Here is a 20,910-nt window from a genome sequence, read left to right as displayed (position 1 = left end):
AAAGAATGAGTGTCGAGGTATGAATGGATGAGTGAACTTTCTCTCTGTCTCGTGCGTTGTAAAGGATACGAGAAATAAAATGTCGAAACTATGTAAGCGGAGCGGAAGTCCGCAGTGTACTCCGCAAGGAATAAAGTACCATTTATATATTATATTATTATTAATTATAACATTATTTCATTATAAATATACGAGTATAACAAAATAACTACTTACAAATCATAATTCCGTATTTGTTTATTTATTAAATAAATAAATTGTCGTTTTGTAAGAAACATATTGATATGTACACTCAGAGGAAGGTTTCTTTGAGTAAAAAAATATTTGTTTGACTCAAGAAATGTGGGTATTGCTATACGGTTGAAGAAAAGTTTCTTTAATTGGAAGAAATTTTTTAAATGTTCTTTTAATTGGAATTAATGTCTCTTCGTTCTTTAACATAAATAATTTTTTAAAATAACCACTGTACTCACAATAAAGTTTAGTTCAAATCATTTAATTTGATATTATATTTATTGGGTCTATCTCTGTTAGTTTACGAGGTAAAGGAGGAGTGGCCACTTAAGCTGGGATACCCTGTATATATAGTAACGTTGGAATCAAGAGTGTCTACGATCTCTGATTCGTCGATGTGGCCCTTCCTCGAGTCCTAACTCCTTGGGCACAACAACGATTCCGAAATACCTTACTGACATGCCAAGACTACCACCAGGGCACAACAAAAGATGTAGCTCGGTTTTTCTTTATATATAATAACAGAATAAACACATAATTATAACAAAATATTTTATTAACATTGTTATATATCAATATGTTAGATCTCAAATAGAATCAAATAAATTGTCTTGCGCACGCGCATGTGTGTGTGTGTGTGTGTGTGTGTGTGTATGTATACGCACGCACGCACACACAAACGTACAGGGTGTCCCATTTTAAAAAATAAACCTCAATAATTCGTCATTGAAGCATTTTCAGCAAAAATGTTTCAGACAAAAGTTGTACGAGTGGCTCCTCCACGATTGTTAGCGGGGCAGGGCTCGCAAAGTCGTTCACCGTCAAGAGGGAGGAGCCAGGGAGGTTCAAAAGCTCCCCGGTTGAGTCTGTGGGCTCTATCCGCCCTAGACGGGGGAGGACACTGTTCCCCCTTCGCCTCTTCCCCGGTGTGACATTGGGGTAGAGCTTGAGACGCTAGCCCTCGCCGGTGCGTCGCTCCCCACTATACGCGAGACGAGGAGCAATGAATATAGAAAGGGGCACTCCCCTCCCCCTGCGGTGGGCCCGGCGTTCAAGACGCGCAATGAGGTGAGGAGGACGGCGAGGGAAGGAGGCCAAAGACCTCAAATTAATGCCAGGAAGGGAGAGGTCCCTGTATCCCCCTCTAACCCTGGTCCGGCGAGGAGTCGGGGGATAGACGACATATGACGGATTTCCCAGTCCCAGCCACATAAAAACAGACGAGGCCTAACGCATGAGGAAGGTGGTCGCCCTCCCCATGGCCTCGTCGGCGGGGGGGGGAGCATCCATTTGAACACAGTACAATTGGACACAAACCACTCACAGCGCTTAAACAGAAGAAAATTACTAGGCACCACCCACTGTGATTGGCTGTCTCTAATTGTACTGTGTCCAAATGGATGCTTTCCGTCGGGGGGAAGGGAGGCTTTGGAGTGTTCCGGGGTGCCTGGCATGTGCTGGGGTCCTTCTTCCATTTGCGCCACAACTCCCGAAATAGTGTTGGAAAACCGCGCCGGATTTATTCTGGCGCAAAAGGGCTCGGAGTCCGGCGGGGGCTAGCGCCTCAAGCTCTACCCCAATGTCACTCCGGGGAAGAGGCGAAGGGGGAACAGTATCTCTCTCCCCCGTCTAGGGCGGATAGAGCCCACAGACTCAAACGAGGAGCTTTCAAACTCCTTGGCGAAATCGGATCAGCTGCAAAGCTGACGGGTCGGGGAGACTCCGAACTGCGTTCCCCCCCCTCCCCCCTCACGCGATAAGAACCAGGACAGGACACCTACCAGAAGGGTTTTAGTGGGTATCCTACGCAGACATTTCTGTCTATGAGGTGAACCCCACATAACCCGGACTCTCCCCCGAGACCCGGGTATACGTAAAAGTATTTCCCCTCCGTAACAAAAAAAAACAAAAATTGGCTTCGAGAAGGACATAAGATGGTCATTAACTTGATATTGAATAGTTGCCTAAAGTTACGTAAAAGTCACCTTCAATTTTTTAGATGGAACTGCCTACTTTGTATTGCATATTTTTGCAGCTTATTTCAAGGCCTTTTCAAAACACTATAAATAAATGTTTTTTCGTTAAGTATTTTTCGAGTTAAAAGACTTGAAAGTTACACTGTCGTCGGCATTAGCATCACTCGAAGTGTACCACGTGGAGGTTGCCTGGTCGGATTTGCATCTCTTTTGTGTTCGAAGAAAGATAGGAAAATGATCCAATTAGTCAAGGTAGAATCAGTCGGTGATCCAGCCGGCGGTACTGTAACTTTCAAGTCTTGTAACTCAAAAAATAACTGAACAAAAAAAAACATTTATTTATAGTGTTTTGGAAAGGTCTCGAGATAAGCTACAAGAATAAGTAATAAAAAGTAGGCAGTACTATTTACAAAATTGAACGTGACCTGCACGTGACCGTCAAGCAACTATTCAAGATCAAATTAATGACATTATCTTATGTCTCCTCGAAACCATACAACTTTTGTCTGAAACATTTTTGCTGAAAATGCTTCATTAAAAAATTATCGAGGTCCGTTTTTTTTCAAATGAAACACCCTGTATATATATTTCTTAAAAACATTCTACTAATTATATAGTATTATTTCTTGTAAAAAAAAACTGAGTCAAAAAGTCCTAAACGATTTTTTTCTATAATAAATTAATAAAATAGTAATTACTGATTACTGAACTCATCCAAATAGCGCCGTCCTTTAGATGTACCCCCAGTGAACCACGCGCCTAGTAATATACTTGAACATTTGCAACTATACTATGTCGTTATGCCTCCGCAACTTCGCACTGCCGCTAGCATGCAATATTGTTATGCGTAATAATGTGACGAATTGTATTTTGTTTTAAAAATTATATCTTTTTCGTCAAAAGTTCTCCTTAGAAAAAATTTCAGGAACAAAACTCATTAAAAGATATAAGATACACAGTACTTATAAACATAAAAAGTATAGTTTTTTTGCTTACACACGATAGGAAACATTTTGTGTTTACGCTCAAACTGATCTTTATTAAAATTTTTATATTGAATTTTTAACATATCCAAGTGTTAATTTAACATATAATGTGATTATGTTACATGAACATTTTGTATTAATTTGATATTTAACATTAGCGTTAAAATAATTTAATCATTTACACAATTTATGAACAAAATAGCATAAAAATAATGCAGTTTTAAAATGTGAACTCCAAGATAAATGAATAAAACGTGTCAACATATAAATGTAAATTTTATTGAAGAATGTATTTCCACACTCCAAATTTGAGTGGAGCTTTCGAAACATACGATATATGTTTTTAACGCAAATTTTCCAAATTATTGTACAAATTATTTAAAAATTTTTTTTGTAAATTTGAAATTTTGCACGTTTTTTTATATAAAATAAATATTATTTTTTCTTCGAAGTCTTAGCGTTAATACTTAAATCTGGCAACAAATTATTTAAGAAAATGTTTTTGAAATCAATCGAGGTAATATTTTTTGCAATAACTTCTTTACAGTTTGTCGCGATTTTTCGGGAATCTTGAAATGTTTATAAATTCACTTAGAAAAAAATTATTGAGCACTAAAAACTGTTTTTGACTGGTAATACCGTATTCATTATTTCAATTTGTTGTTACATTTCCCGGTCTTATTTGGATTTATATTGTGGATATGTAATTGTTACAAAAAATTCTTTAAAAAAGTTTTATTTCAGAATAATTGTATTAGTCGCAAGAATATTTATTAAATTATTCGTTTTCAGATTTAAGTGTTAACAATAAATTCTTTGAAAAAAATGTGTTTATTCTATATAAAAAGATACACGAAGTTTCAAATTTACAAAGAATAATTTTAAAACAATTTATAAGTGAAATGATTACAGTTTTTTTTATGTAAGTACTGTATATAAACTTATACGTTTTAATAAGAATTCTGTTCTTTATTTGAAATGTTTTATAAGAAAATGCTTCTAACAGAAGAAGGATAATTTTCAATACACAATACGTTTTCATTACATTATTATTACACATACGAATATTGCACGCTATAACGACAGTGCAAAGTTGCAGAAACAAAGCGACATTGCGGCGAACGCTCATTATTAGATTCAAAACTTACTGACGTACTCCTGTCTAAAAGATGGCGCTAATTGAATTAGTTTCACTCAGTAATTACTGCATTATTAATCATTACAGAAAACAATAATTCAGGACTTTTTGACTCAGTTTTTGACAAGAAATAATGCTATATTATTAGTGGGCGATTTTTAAGAAACATCCTGTATGTGTGTGTGTATGTGTATAAAATTAACAAGTTTATTGTAACAATAAATACAATAATGCATAATTACATTACAGTACTGTTTTACAAGTTGTCCTTATACCTCAAAAACTCGTTATATAAAATATTGTTAGTAAAGAAATATATTAATGAAAAAAATATTTGCGAATGTGCATTTGCATTTGTTCAATAAGTTCTTCTATAATCTAATTACCGGTAATTAATTAGCGATTGCCAGTTAAAAACTCATCATTTATAAGCAATTTTTATAAAACTCGCAGGTTATTTATACATATATATAAAGTGATACGTATATATTAAAGTGGTACGTATATATAAAATATTCGCCACACACTTCGTAAAACAATTCAGAAAAGACAGCTATATTTAATATTTACATTAACAAAGATTATAGTATAACCTGCGTAAGTCTTTGGCAATAGACAATGTTCTATATATTATTCGTGAAGCAGTCTAATTACAATATCCAATAAATAACTATTTATTATAAGTTTCTTAAAATATGTACGTACATGTGCGCACGTGCCAATAAACAAGTATGTATATACACACACACACGCACGCACGCACGCACGCACGCACGCACGCACGCACGCACGCACGCACGCACGCACGCACGCACGCACGCACGCACGCACGCACGCACGCACGCACGCACGCACGCACGCACGCACGCACGCACGCACGCACGCACGCACGCACGCACGCACGCACGCACGCACGCACGCACGCACGCACGCACGCACGCACGCACGCACGCACGCACGCACGCACGCACGCACGCACGCACGCACGCACGCACGCACGCACGCACGCACGCACGCACGCACGCACGCACGCACGCACGCACGCACGCACGCACGCACGCACGCACGCACACACGCACACACACACACACACACACACACACACACATATATATATATATGTTAATCCTTTTCCTATAAAAAAAATTAACAGTGTCTTTTTACATATATGAATTTGAAGTTAATTCTAAATTAAACGACAAGTACATTTCTATGACCACTAAAATTTCAATATTAATAATATAAATTGAATGTATTATTAATGATATTTATTTCCTAATAAATATAAACTAGTAATAACATAACATTACTGTTATAGTTTCATGTAACTACAATGCATGTGTTATATTACATTTACATTCGTGAGTATAAAATTACAACATTAATGTCATGTTACTGTTAGTATTAACATATAATGTGTAATGTGTTAATATTACCTTATCTGTGTCATCTATAAAGAAAATATATTCTTCTCGTAACTCATGATACATATTTGCATTATATTACTATTCATTCTTATGTATAACATTACGTTTATAAGCAAAAAATCCAATAAAGTTTACAAGACAATAGACATTGAAAGTCATTACATACCGTTATTATACTGTCGTATTCATGATTCATATCATATTTGTAATAACCCAATAAACACTAATAATAACATAACATCAATATTATAATTTCACGCTCAATAATGTAACTGTTGCGTATTGTGTTTCATGTATATACAGGGTGTCCGGGAACTAGGAAACCTACCGCTTTGAGGAAATAGAGAAGATGAAAAGGGACAAAAAAATCTTATACCATTTTGCGATATTCGCTATAATTATTGATTTATAAAATAAAACGTCTAGTGTGTTATTTTAGCTGAAGCTTCTCCTTACACATTTGATAAATAACACATTTGATTTTTGCAGTGTATGTACACGCGGTGCGGTGCAAATTCAAACAACAACGCGTCACCTGTCCTGCCGCGCACCGTTGTCTACGAGCTAGGCGCAATGGCGCGGTGTCACCGCACATTGGCTTAAACGTTTTATTTTATAACTCGATAATTATTGCGAATATCGCAAAATGGTATAAAACTTTTTTGTCCCTTTCCATCTCTATATTCTCAAAGTAATAGGTTCCCTAGTTCCCGGACACTCTGTATGTATGTATGTATGTATATATATATATATATATAAAGTGGATATTTAACCGGTAATGTGACAACAACAAATTAAACAAAAACGCCTTTCACGATCGCAGCTACATCTTAACGTTTTATATTTATTCGTGATTTAATATACGGGTTATTCCGAAAATAAGGTCCGATTTCTGCAGTTTCCATATTTGGTTTTGGACCTTAGTTTCTGAATAACCCTCGTACTTTTTCGAATTTAATAAACTGCACGCCAATTACTTTTGGTCATAACACAGCTTTAAATTGAATAAAAATTAGCAATATCATGTTTTTATTAATTTAGTAATAGTTAATGCTGACTAGCATCTAAGATTCGAGAGGTCCCAGGCTCAAACCCTGGCTGAGGTGATATTTTTCGCAATAAATTCTTTATAGCTTTTTTAGGACGGCGGGAGGATTAATTTAGATGCTAGTCAGCATCAAATATTATTAAATTAATAAAAACGTGATATTGCTGATTCTTATTCAATTTAAAGCTGTGTTGTGACCAAAAGTAATTGGCGCGCAGTTTATTGAATTCGAAAAAGTATATAAAATCACGAATAAATATAAAGTACTAAGATCTACCTACGATCGCAAAAGGCGTTCTTGTTTAATTTATATATATATATATATACACACACACACACACGCGCGCGCGCGCGCGCGCACGCTTGTCAACAAAAAATAGGGAACACTTTCCAGACACCAAAAATTAGGCTATTTTCAAATAGCTGCAGTTCGGCAAAAAATCATCACAGATAAAAAATGAAAAAAGCATTTTAAAGCTTGAAGTTTCAATTTTAACGCTAAATCAATAGATTTTTAAAGTTCTTTTAACTTCATTGTCTTATGCAATAAAAAAGCACACCTTGTTTTGTTCCTTAAAATTTCGTATCTTTGACCCTTTATAGCTCGACAAAACAATTTTTTTTCGAACAATTCAAATAAAATTTCATAAACTACAATATTTTGCCTACAGAATGCTTTTTTTAGAATTTCTCTGCATTTTTTTTTTTTTTTTTTTTTTACCAAGTTACGCAACTTTGAAGCTAAACCTACATTTTTTACAAATGATATCCGTACTTCGTAAAAAATAATCGCAGACAAAAAATTAAAAAAGTATTTTAAAGCTTGAAGTTTCAGCTTTAATATCCTATCAATGATTTTCAAAAATTTTCTCAATTTCTCAGTGCTATGTCTCAAAAGGATATACTGTTTTTTCCTTAAAATTACGTATTTTTGACAGCCTGTAGCTCAATAAAAAAATTTTTTGTCGACAAATGCAATCCAAGTGCCATAAAGTATGATATTTTCTCTACAAAATGTTTTTTTTAAATTTTCCTACGATTTTTTTTGACCGAGTTATCAGTCTTCGAAGAAACACATTTTTTACAGTACATTTTTCAGAAAACTATTTACCACCAACATTAGCATTACCCAATGTGCACCACGTAGAGGTTGCCGGTTTTTTGCACATCGTGTGTGTGCGTACGAGTGTGGAGTCATTAAATACTGCAGAAGTGACGAACTGTGAGGTCCTTATGCTCTCTGCTGTGACCTACGCATACGCAGCCGCACACTCATGCGCACGCATACATACGCACACACATACACGCGCGCACGCACGCGCACACACACACATGCACACGCACACACACGAAGTGCAAAAATCCGACCGTCAACCTTTATATGGTGCATATTGGATAATGCTAATGTCGGTGGTAAACATCAGTTTTTGAAAAAATGTACTGTAAAGAATGTGTTTCTTCGAAGTTTTATAACTCGGTCAAAAAAAATCGTAGGAAAATTTTGAAAAAAGCATTTTGTAGAGAAAATGTTATACTTGATGGCACTTGCATTGCATTTGTCAAAAAAAATTTTTTTATTTAGCTACAGGCTGTCAAAATACGTAATTTTAAGGAAAAAACAGTATATCTTTTTCGGAGCACAACACTAAATTAAGAAAAATTTTGAAAACCATTGATAGCATGTTAAAGCTAAAACTTCGTGCTTTAAAAGGCTTTTTTAAATTTTTGTTTACAATGATTTTTTACGAAATATGGATATCATTTGTAAAAAATGCAGGTTTAGCTTTAAAATTGCGTAAGTCGGTCAAAAAAAAATTGTAGAAAAATTTTAGAAAAAGCATTTTGTAGACAAAATATTGTAGTTTATAAAGCTTTACTTGAATTGTTCGAAAAAATTTGTTTATCGAATTGCAAAGTCTCAAAAATACAAAATTTTAAGGAACAAAACAAGGTATGCTTCTTTACTGCATAAAACAAGGAAGTTAAAAGAACTTTAAAAATCCGTTAAAGTTGAAACTTCAAGCTTCAAAATGCTTTTTTTCATTTTTCGCCGAGTTACAGCCATTTGAAAATAACCTAATTTTTAGTGTCTGGAAAGTGTTTCTTATTTTTTGTTGACAAATGTGTGTGTGTGTGTGTGTGTGTGTGTGTAGGGTGTTTTTTTAAAAAGCACCCATTAATTATATAATGTTATTTTTTACTAAAAACTGAGTTAAAAAGTCCTAAATTTTTTTTTGTAATACTTAATAAAATAGTAATTATTGAGTAGAGCTAATCCAATCAGCGCCGTCCTTTAAACAAACATACGTCGGTGAACCGTGCGCCTGGTAATGTAAGTACATGAGCACTCGCCACTGTTGCTCTGCAACATCACCGTATGTCTGTTTAAAAAACGCCTAATTTGATTAGGTGTACTCAAAAATGACTGCTTCATTAAGCATTATAGAAGAAAAAGGTTCAGGACTTTTTGACGGAGTCTTTAGCAAGAAATAACATTACATAATTGGTGGGCGCTTTTAAAGAAACACTCTGTATATATAAAATTATTTATATTATTATGTATAAAATTGAATATTAATGTTACGTTCTTGTTAATGTTTATTGGGAGGTTTTATGCACAATAGTAAATATTTTGCGATAAAATTAAAAATATTTTATTCACAATCTTAAATAAACAAATTGGAAATAATGTTCTGAATTATAAAACAATAAAAAGTAGCATTCAGATCATATAATCACTGCCATGACAATATTCGATGCAATTGCACGTTTTCCCAGTCGAATGAAAGTTATTTAATATTATCTTGAAGATATAGCTAATTAAAACACATGGAATATATGTTACTTAATCTTGTTTAATCTTCAAGCACATAAAATATCAGTTCAAGCACTGTATACGCATCCTGACTGCTTTGCACAGCTTTATGTAAAACTTGAATCAATTCATTGTCTAAACTCTTCATGTATATTGGTGGTAATTTTGTACCCTCACTTCCAGCTTCATAGCCCACCTGTATAAGCATATACATATATATGTATTTATATAATTATACAATATATATACACACTAAGGTACTCGAGCCGAATAAAGCCAACCTAACTTATTTTATTTTTTATAAATTCTATTTACAAAGATATTGAAATAAACTAAATGAGAATAAAATGTTTATTTCAATCACTCGCCAAAAAAAATTATCTTCTATATAAAACATTTTTAAATAAACAAAAAAGAAATGTTTTTAAACTCTGTCATTGGGCCTTATTAAATTCTTGTGCTTTTAATAAGGCCCGAATTAAAAATAAATTAAAAATAACAAAGGAATTAAGTATTATTTTTCAACTCACTGTTAAAATGATTATTAATCACAAATATGAAATTCCTTAAGATCTATTTTACTAGTAAAACATCACAATTATTTTTAATCTTGTCTATAATTAATATTTTAACTTTAATAAATTCTGGCTATTTTAGTGCAATTTTAGCTTATGGAAAGTTAGTATCATTGAAAATCGTTATTCTCTGTTGCAAGCCACATACATAATAAACAAATGACAATAGCTACAATAATAAATGTACAAGTGGGCCTTATTTATTAATACATTATTTATAAAAAAAGTATATTTATTGCAAAAAATTAATATACATATTTGTTTTTTCCTACAGTTAGAAAGTTGAATAATATTATAGTATGTTGTAATAAACCATAAAATAATGTATACTTATTAAATTTACAATACATTTTTATAAAAACGACTGATTTACCCACTTTGTTACAAACTTTCGTTGCACTGAATAAACGTAACCTCCGGTATTCATTTTCTATTCAGTCTTTATCTACTTCCTATGACATATCTTTTAAGCATATATTTCAAACATAAAATGGGTTTTTAAATGGTAAATTGGGCCTTATTTAGTACTGGACCTTATTCGGCTCAAGTACTTTAGATATTAAGTACAATACTAATATAACCAAAAACCTGTTCTTTTTAACTAAACTTCTTGTAGATGATTTATCTTCTTTCTTGTTCTTTTCACAATAGAGAAAAAAAAAGAGAAAATAACTGTACAAAGAAGTCAGCTAAAAAAACCAGACCTAAAATAAATTATGTAAACCAAAGAGTTATATTTACATTATCCGGATGAATCGTTGTTCGCACACCAAGCTTTGTTAAACCTGCCGTCGCTAGAAGATCCAACAACTTAACTAGTGCTGCACATGTTGCTTTCGCTATGCTGCCAGACAGCTTGTTTATATCCACGGGGTCGTTCACACCATTCGAATGATCATCTGACTTTCGAATTAATATTATTTTATTAAACTAGTTTGTACATATATATTCAAAGTAATGACACTTCTATCCTACATACTTTTATAATAAATACTTCTGTCCATCGTATGATTCGGGTTGCACCTTTATAATCAATGCCATTGTGTACTCTTATAGACGGTACACCATCCATTAATTGTCCATCAATAGGACTTTTAACTCTGGAAATAAAAAATTGCTATGTACTTAATATGTTTAACCTTTACTAGCCAACGTGGGGTTACTTGCGTTCGAGCAAAATTTTTCGCATTGTGTACGCCGGTACAGTACATGCTACATACGCCTATGCACCGCCTAAAAAAAACTTTGTTGATAGGATAATATGAAGCCGTAGTAGCGTTTTTTAATGGCTGTTATTTCAATGATTAGGTCAGTAAAAAATTTACAGTGCACAAATGACCTTAGCTTGGTGGGTGAAAATACTAAAATTAAAAATAAATAATTTTTATGTTTCTTATAATTATTTTTTCAATATACTTGCACGATATGTGTAGTTTTTAATTTTTTATTAGTAAAAATATTTCATTTTTATGTTATTACAGAAATATGGCATCATATGTATATATGTATATATTTTAAAAAATATATAAATATAAAAGTGTAATTTTTACTTTTTAATACTAAAATCGTATTAAAATTCACTAAACTCATAGAATTGAAATTATAATTATTGAAAATCCCATATTATCCGTTAATTTTATATTATAAAAATAAGCATTATTCATGCAAAATTAACATTAAAATATGAATTTAAATTAATGAAACATTTTTTTAAATAAAAATGTGAAATACAAGAATAGATGACCTATGTCAGTCACAGTGGTTCTTGATGTCAAACAATGATTTTTAATTTTTACAATTTCCAACTTAAACTGTGCGCCGTATATTGGTCGGACTTGAAACACAGTCATGAAACCGGAATAATAATATTAATGCTATTAGAAGCATATTTAATATTCCCCTTACCTGGAAAAACTGGAAAGCATTTTATGCAAAAAAATAACACCTCAACCAGAGTTTGAATCTGGATCTCCCAACTTTCGCGCGGGCGTTTTTACTACTTCGACCATCAAGACATTTTTTCGCAATAAAATACTTTACACTTTTTCCGGGGAAGAGGATATTAAATATGCTTCTAATAGCATTAATATTACTATTTCGGCTTCAAATTAAAAATCATTTGGCACCAAGAACTGCTGTGACTGACATAGACCTTCTATTCCTGCGTTTTAATTTAGTGAGTCCGTTATAATATATTATTGTTTATAAGAATATGATCTTTCAATTTTAATTTTTTTTTTTAAATCAAATCTGTATGGTTTTTAAGAAAGTTATAATTTTTTAAAAATTACCTTGCATTTGTCATAACTTTGTTCACATATTAATAAAAATTACATAGTTTCACCAATTGTTTTTGCCATTTCACTTTATAATCGTATACTACAAGAATAAAATAAGTAAAATTACGGTTTGTAAACCATCATTACGGTAATTTTTTAATAGAAACGTAAAACCCCACAATGGCTAGTAAGGCACAAAAAATTACAATGGCTAGTACGTGTTAATTTTAATAGTTTCAAAATTGAGAAAAATTAATTTTTGCGTTTTTTTTAAAAATAAAAAGTATTTATAGAAAAATAATTTATTGCTATTTTTATATTTTTCACGTTTCAGAAAAAGTGAAATCGTGCAATTACTATAAATCAAGAAAATAAGATTAAGTTGTCTACATTCTTTAAATAATTAAACAAAATGAAGAAATAGAGATAAAAGTTACAATAACAAGCACGTAAATAAATTTAAATATATATTAATATGTATTCAGAAATTCATTATAACAATAAGTGAACGTTTCAACTAAACAGAATACTCCTTAGCGTGACAATATTCAAATAAATTGTTTCGTAATATTAAGAATGTACGAATTAATAATAAAGACATGCTTGTATTGTAATACACACACACACACACACACACACACACACACACACACACACACACACAGAGAGAGAGAGAGAGAGAGCGCGCGCGCGCGCGCACACACACGCCCATGCCCACGCCTTTGTATGTATAAAATAAGCATGGTTTTAACTAGGAATTACAACACAAAATAATTTTATGCTTCAGAATGAACCTAAAAGCTTTAATATAAAAGAAATGCTGGAAATAAATTCCATGTGTAAATTGGCATGCAGAATCAGTTTGAAGGCTAAAGCAGACAGTAATCGTGTAATGTGGCAGTTGAGAGATCTTGCATTAAATGGCCTTAAAATCGAAGACAAGAATAGATAATATATTTATAAGTGCACTAGTCTGCTCGCTTGGCCTTAGCGCTATTAAGAGTAAAGGATTACTCTTCGCCCCATGCGCGACCACATGCCGCTTGACTCTCTGTCGTAGAAAAATCTGCAGTACCAACATCGAGTGAATTTACTTATCACTCCAACTTTTTATGTCAAAAACGCAAAAATTAATTTTCCTTAATTTTAAAACTATTAAAATTAATAACAATATTGAGCATGTTGTAGGTTAAAAAGATCTGCTTTAGACCGTGTATAGTCGTTGTTTGTATGTATTTGATAACAATCTTACTATAACAGTATTATTAATGTGTTCAAAAATCAACTGTATGATAAAAATATCAATATTATCAATTAACTGTGAAATCAATGACAAATATAATATGCATACCAATTCACATGCTGTATAACTACGGGTCTAAACGCACAAATTCTACGCGACATTATTGGCTATCTTTAATCAGATATAATTCAAAAACTATTGCAACCTCGACATTTTTGTATTAGGTATTGTATTGTATTGTTTACTCTATTTTATTTTCAGAATACGCTATTAAAATATTATTCGGTAGTGTAAAATACTCTGCATATACGCAATATTATATTAATATATTACTTATTTAATATATTAATATATCATTTATTTAAAAAATTTATTTTACTCGTGAAAAAAGGTGAAAAAAACAAAAAAGAAAGAAACAGAAAAAAAAAGAAAAAAGGAGAAGGAAGAAATAAAGGAGAAAAGGAGAGGAAAAGAAAAGAAAGCAGGAAAAAAGACAGCAAGAAAAAAAAGGAAGGAGAGGAACCAAGTATAATTATCTTAAAAATAGTGATAACGATTAAAATTTATTAAAAGAATTTACCCCAAGTTGAATAGAGTGTCGTTATCAACCCATTTTATGTTTACAGTCTCGTCCGGTTCCAATGCCCCCTGACGTCCGCAACCAATTGAAAAATCCAGCATATTTTTGAGAGCAGCTTTCAAAGCTTCCATTTTTTCCGGCATTATCTCTACCATTAATCCATCTTCGACAATACTGGATTTGGCAGAAAGTCCCATTGAGGATTTTAAAGCACCATTGATGACAATAAAACTGGCGCCGGTTACTACATGATTGTAAAATACGATATTCTTTAGATATTATCAAGATAAATATTCATAAAATATTCAATTTATTTTCAAAATGTTCCGTATATACGAAATAGTAAAATGTAATATATTTACAGAATGTTATGAAATGTTAATAAAATATTCAATATATTACATGAATACATCTGCGTTATTAAAATCAATCGCACGCGAGCAAGACGTGTTCAGTTACCAAATGTAAGATAGTTGTATTTCTCGTAAATAAAACCTATAGGCTAAAGAATAAAAGACACAGCATTACGAGATCTTTAGCCTGCATTCTAACAAAAGAATTTTTCAAAGCTCCCAAAATTTGGCTTCAAGATAAAACTAAAATAAAAGAAATGTGTTTCAACAATAGATAATTTTGTTTAGCAATTAATTTAAATACTTAATATTTCAAAGAAAATTATAATTTTTTTAAATATACGGAACATCTTCCGAATATATAATAATTATTCTATTGTCCTTCGAATATTGGAAGATCCAAAATACAGATAACTTTTTTATATCATTATTTTTTATAATATCATTTACAGGGATATATCGGAATATTTTTGAAATGTTATTTTAGAACATTGTAAACATTTCATGAATATTTCGGGAATATTTAGTGTTAGTTGGGTATTTTCAGAAATTGTTTGCTTGCGAACCCACCTGTTCTCGGCTTGTTGTGAATGTTTATCGCTTGCGTTTGATAATTGCTTTCATCACCGGTATTTGTTTGTATGCAAACTAAATGTGAATCCGCAATTATACTAAAGTTCGAGGCAAAAGCTAAGACATGATCATTTGAGTTATGAAGTCCTTTTATAACTTGGTCATATCGATTCCTGGGGAACATAACGTCCGTTGTACGATTTTTAAGATGAATCGTTAAACCTCTCACTCCTGGCAAAGTGTAGCCGAAATTTCTGAAATCCGCTAACACTTTCATGACAGTGTGCCCAATCTCAAAATATAATGCATTTCGAAAGCGAACGGACACCAATGGGCAAGGATAATAACGATATTCCGCCCCAAGACGTAAAAGAAGTCTTAATGGGAATACTTTGGCCCATGGAGTTTCCCACCTAAAATGAAACAAATCATAATCGACAAATAAATATAATCTTATAAAATATGTTGCAGAATAAATACATGAGTGTGCTTACAAAAAAAGAAAAAAAATACAATTTTACTTACTTAGACAATAAAAGAGGAATAAGTTAATAAACAAATAGGAAATTAACACAATCAATGAACAAATATATTACATATTTAAAAGTTAAAACTATAAATAACTATTTGGTTCTTAAGGGAATATTCTCTCTTTCTTTCTCTCTTTTAAGTTTTAAAATCACTTTTTTTATATTTTTTCAATAATTTTAATCATACTTGGTATTTTCTTAATACTTTGAATCTTCAAAAAAAGAGCAGATTAAAAATAAAGGACTTGCACAAATTTTTACTAACGTATTAACTGTTCGCAATATTTAAACAGACTTTTGTTAAAATGACTTTTTAAAATTATGTTGCAACACAATAATTCATTTAGTTTAACACAACCAAATTAAAATTTTTAAGAAAATTTATAATATTTTTCTTCGTCGTCTAAACTATAATTAAATAAAAATTCCAATTTTTAGATTTTTGATAAGAAAATTTCAAAAAAACAAAAAAATCAATTTTTTTCAGAACATTACCTTTTTTGTAAAAAATCATTTTTTTTTACTTAATAGAATAAACATTAATTTGTATAAATTAAGCAATTTTTGATATATTTTGCTTTAATTAATTTCTGCAATTTAAATTATCGCAACAGTGAACCCTGGTTTTTCACAAACTCGTACAGATTTGCAAATAATTACCAAAAGTATCTTTTTTAATGTTTGAAAAAAATTCTAATAAAAATAAATGTATGAAGCTTTTTAAGTTTATAACTTTTAAATTTTTTTCAAAGAAAGTTCTTAAAAATAAATGTAAAAATAGGCTATTGAAAACGTGAGAATATTCTCTTGATTGATTTACGTAATATTAGCTATGAAGATAATAATTTTAAAAAATAATAATGTAGTTTTTATCTCTTCACACATAGTTTTAGAAGTTTATTTTATCGAACTAACCAGATTTATGATAAAAAATTTTATATGGATGCCGCTGTTAGTAAAAAATTGAACATAGAAAAATAAAAAACATAAAAAATAATCAATAAATTCATAATAACAATTGCAGTGGTCAAAAATCAATTTTTTTTTTTATATAATGGCAGAAAACTATCCAAATAACACCAATATATACACAACATGAAATGTTTGGGCGGGATATATTGAATGAATACAAAAGTTCTTGTCCGATTTATTGTTAATATTCGAGCAGTATTTGACATAAATTTTTTTTATTAATAAAAAATGTAATCATCGTTGTTGTCTATAATCTTTTTCCAACGTTTTATAGCATACGGATGCCTCCGACCCCTCCTCTGATCATAAAACGACCTCGGTATTGCGTGGAAGAAATATGATTTTGACAATTTCTAAAAGTGCGCGTTTTTTTCCCTTTCAAATCATTTTGTAATAATTAAAACAAATGATAATCCAATAATGCAATACCAGAAAAATACAATGACATTCTAGTTCAGTTACTTCAATTTGCGCAAAGTTTATTTTGCAGTGGTTTTTGCGTTGTGATAAAAAAGAATCCTCTTTACGATTGGTCAGAATTGGATACTTCTCCTAAATTGCTTTCTTAAATTATTTAATTATTGATAATACTTGTCAGAATTAATCGTTTGGCCAGCTTAAAATAAATTATTCCTTTACAATCCCACCAAATAAAAAACATCATCTTTTCAGGGTTCAAATTGACTTATACCATAGATCTGCACGTTCATTTACGTTGAATACTATTATACACGAATCATTTTTCATTGCACATTCACAAGTTGATTAAGAAATGACTCTTTATTTCGGCCAAGCAAAGAAACAGCTGCAGAAACTCGATTCAATTGGTTCACTTCAATTAGTAACTACTAACCCTATATCGGGTTTTAAAGTGTGCTCAATCTTTTCTAAATGTTGAAATGCGGTCAATCTGTTAATACTGAGCTCCCAACAATCTCTTCTGTTAAAATTCATGATTATTTTGCACTAAATTGCGCACAATGTCATCTATGCCAGGTCGGCCAGAGTGTGACTGGATCTAAGTGAAAATTGCAAATTATTTCTTAATAGTTAGAATTACTGATATACGATCTTGATAGATATCTTAAATGTTTTTTACGGCAGTTCTAACTGTTACATTTTTTTCGAAACTCATAAATAAAGCATAATATGCAACTTCCTTTCTCCGTTTTCAACATTTTTTTTACAATGTAAATTCAATCAAAACACACGTCTTTTGCTCAATAATCACTGAATATGTCACTTTTTTCCATTGATGTGCAATACATATACGTAACAATCAGTAGCGTTACCATAACTCTCTTAATAACATTTATTGAAATCGAATGTGAGCTTTCAGCATTCACCAAATAAATTCCAATACATCGGAGAAAAAAATTTTATTATATTCACCTATGAACCAAGAGTCCGATCAAGAAAGGTGCAGGTGGCAGAATTATCTTTTGTAAGCATTGCAATGTCTGGCGAATAAAAAGAAAACCCGCATGCTCACGGGAACCCAACAAGTTAGTACCTTGATATACTGAAAAGCCGAGTTCCGTCATTGTATTACCTAAAATAACAAATCCGATATAAATAATTTGATCGTTGCAATACAAAGTACAAATATTACATTATTAAAGTATCCTTATATGGAAAATTGTCTTCCAATGAGATTCGTTCAAATTGTGGGATTTTCATGGAAAAATCTACCAATTTAAAGCTTCAATAGGCACAATTCTCCGGGAACTATAGTTTTAGTCCAGACGATGTTGGAAGTTAATAATTTTTTAGAATTTTAATGCAAAAATTATTTATAGTTTTCTGCGAATTTCACCAGTAAAAAAACATTCCAAAATTATATTCACTAATCATTGGATATGGTGCAACAGACTTTATGGATGGATGGTTGAGACAGTGTGATTGGAACTCGAATGGCAGATACTCAATGTGGTGAGCCTTGAAATGCTTCACTTATTGAAACTCGCAAAAAAAGTTTTTCTTTTTTTATATTTTTTTAATATACAAGATTTCAAAAATAAATTCTTAGATTTTATCAATATTCATAAAATAACAAAAATATTTTTAAAAAATATTTAAAGTAGACTCCCCAATATTAAAATTAAGACATATAAGAAAATGCGAGTCAAAACGCGATAGTTAGTGCATCAATAATAACATATACAATATATTTACGTTTTAGTACATCAATATGCATACATCGATAAATCGGACGCGTTTCGACTTCCCTTGAAGTCACTCTCAACGATAATTCTACATTAACAAACTCACTGCTGTATAACGTAATGGTTGAACGAAAGAATGTTGTCTCCGACTTAAGAGCGAGAAATTGACACGCCGTATAGTTACTTCTACATGTTCAAAAATTCTAAACGAATTTTCACATAATGATCCATCAATGTTGATCACCAAGATGGACATAGGAGCGATCATGCCGTAATCTGTGATGGACAGTGAAGGGCTTGACTTGACAGTGCTGGTGGAGTTGTCTAATATTTTTATTTTATAACTTCCGAGGATTCATGTTCACTGTCCACCATAGATTACAGTATGATCGCTCGTACGTCCATTTTGGTGGTCAACATTGATAGTTCATTATGTGAAAATTCGCTTAGAATTTTTGAACACGTAGAAGCGACTACACAACGTGTCAATTTTTCGCTCTTAAACCGAAGACAATGTATGCCGAATAAGACGTTTTCCTTTCGTTCAACGCGACTACTACGTTACACAAAAATGACTTTGTTAATTTAGAATTATCGTTGAGAATGACTTCAAGGGAAGTCAAAACGCGTCCGATTTATTGATATATGCATATTGATGTATTAAGACTTAAATATATTGTACGTTATTATTGACGCACTAATTACCGCGTTTTGACTCGCATTTCCTATGTTTTATGTCCTAATTTTAAAAATATTTTTAATACAAATAATCTTAATATATTTTTAAATTTTAGTGCACAATTTTAAACGCCTTTATTTCAAAATCATATTTTTCATTTAGAAAATTCAACTTACACAATTTCTCAAAAATTAAACCTATCGACTTCAATTTTTGCATAAATATAAAGTACATGGTCTATTTATTGCGCGAAGATTATTGAGATATCTATAAATTGACTACTTTTCATAGATCCTAAATTTAAAAATTTGGTTAAAAAATAAACACGCTTGTATTTTTTTTGAACCGCGTTATTTTAATAATTTTCAATATTGTACATTTATTCTAATTCAAACTATAGCCACACTCATTTAAAAATCTTTTGGAATTTTGTTTAATATAAAATAAGTCCATTTTTTGAAAAGTGGATCTTGACATTTGATAATATTTCCACATTAATTATTAAATACATTTTTCAGTTCTATAAACTACGTGCCATGTTGACATGTAGTTTATTGTCATTACCATAAAACGCAATCATAAAGTGAAACTAAAAATAATATTTTAAATTAATTTCATTGTCAAATTTAATAATGCTATAAAAATCTTAAAATTTACAATCTAACTAACAAAGTCTGTTTGACGTCATTATATAGTCATTTTAAATAAATGACGTTATGTTACCTATTTATGACATTTTTTTATCAATTAAGGACGTCCTTCATTTTTTCCAATCGACGACATACTAGTAACGTCATTAGTAACCGTAATTAGTGATATTCATCCATCATACGACATATCATTTATTATTATTATTGATTTGTTATCAACCAAATAATACAATAAAGCAATAAAATATACAAAAGTAGCACTGGGCGAAATTTATCAATTATAATCAGATAACAAGCATTCGATTCTCATTACACAAAGAATGCATCAATTGATTTTGATCACGTAAAAACGCAAACATTTCGACTTTAACATTAACTCATCTTCAATGCATTACGGATGCAAGCCTTATTTTATTTTAGATCGCCCTTATGTTTTAAAGTCCACCATTAAACTTGACCAATTTCTTTCGCTTAGAAGTGATAATGGAAACTCTGTATGATATAATGGTAAATAGAAGGCTAATACTAGGAAAAATCAAATATTAAAATCAATGATATAAAGAAGTAAATGAATTACAGCACAATTAGAAAAAATGTCAGAAGTTAAAATGTTAAAAATCAAAATAATTAAATAATATAATAATTAAATAAGTAGTAAATAAATTAGATAAGTAATAAAAGAATTTC

At 31.2% G+C, this 20,910-nt stretch overlaps 1 protein-coding gene across 6 annotated transcripts in view; it reads right to left on the bottom strand.

Annotated features, from left to right (window-relative positions):
* Positions 1–9,439: 9,439 nt before the first annotated feature.
* The window catches only part of LOC105202431 (zinc finger FYVE domain-containing protein 16), a 140,821-nt gene continuing 129,350 nt past the window's right edge, over positions 9,440–20,910 (bottom strand). For 4 of the 6 annotated variants that reach the window (XM_039456205.1, XM_039456208.1, XM_039456207.1 and 1 more), the window contains 6 exons: positions 18,122–18,281; positions 15,225–15,640; positions 14,302–14,545; positions 11,179–11,299; positions 10,941–11,102; positions 9,440–9,820 (listed from right to left, as the gene is read on the bottom strand). In XM_039456205.1, coding sequence (XP_039312139.1) covers positions 9,665–9,820; positions 10,941–11,102; positions 11,179–11,299; positions 14,302–14,545; positions 15,225–15,640; positions 18,122–18,281 — 1,259 coding nt within the window. In that variant the 3' untranslated portion in view covers positions 9,440–9,664. Of the gene's footprint in view, positions 9,821–10,940; positions 11,103–11,178; positions 11,300–12,129; positions 12,579–14,301; positions 14,546–15,224; positions 15,641–18,121; positions 18,282–20,910 lie in introns of those variants that run through there. The other 2 variants (XR_005576085.1, XM_039456209.1) reach the window with 2 other exon arrangements.

Source organism: Solenopsis invicta, chromosome 12 (assembly GCF_016802725.1).
Source record: "Solenopsis invicta isolate M01_SB chromosome 12, UNIL_Sinv_3.0, whole genome shotgun sequence".
NCBI lineage: Eukaryota > Metazoa > Arthropoda > Insecta > Hymenoptera > Formicidae > Solenopsis > Solenopsis invicta.
This window is presented reverse-complemented; position numbering and strand designations above follow the sequence as displayed.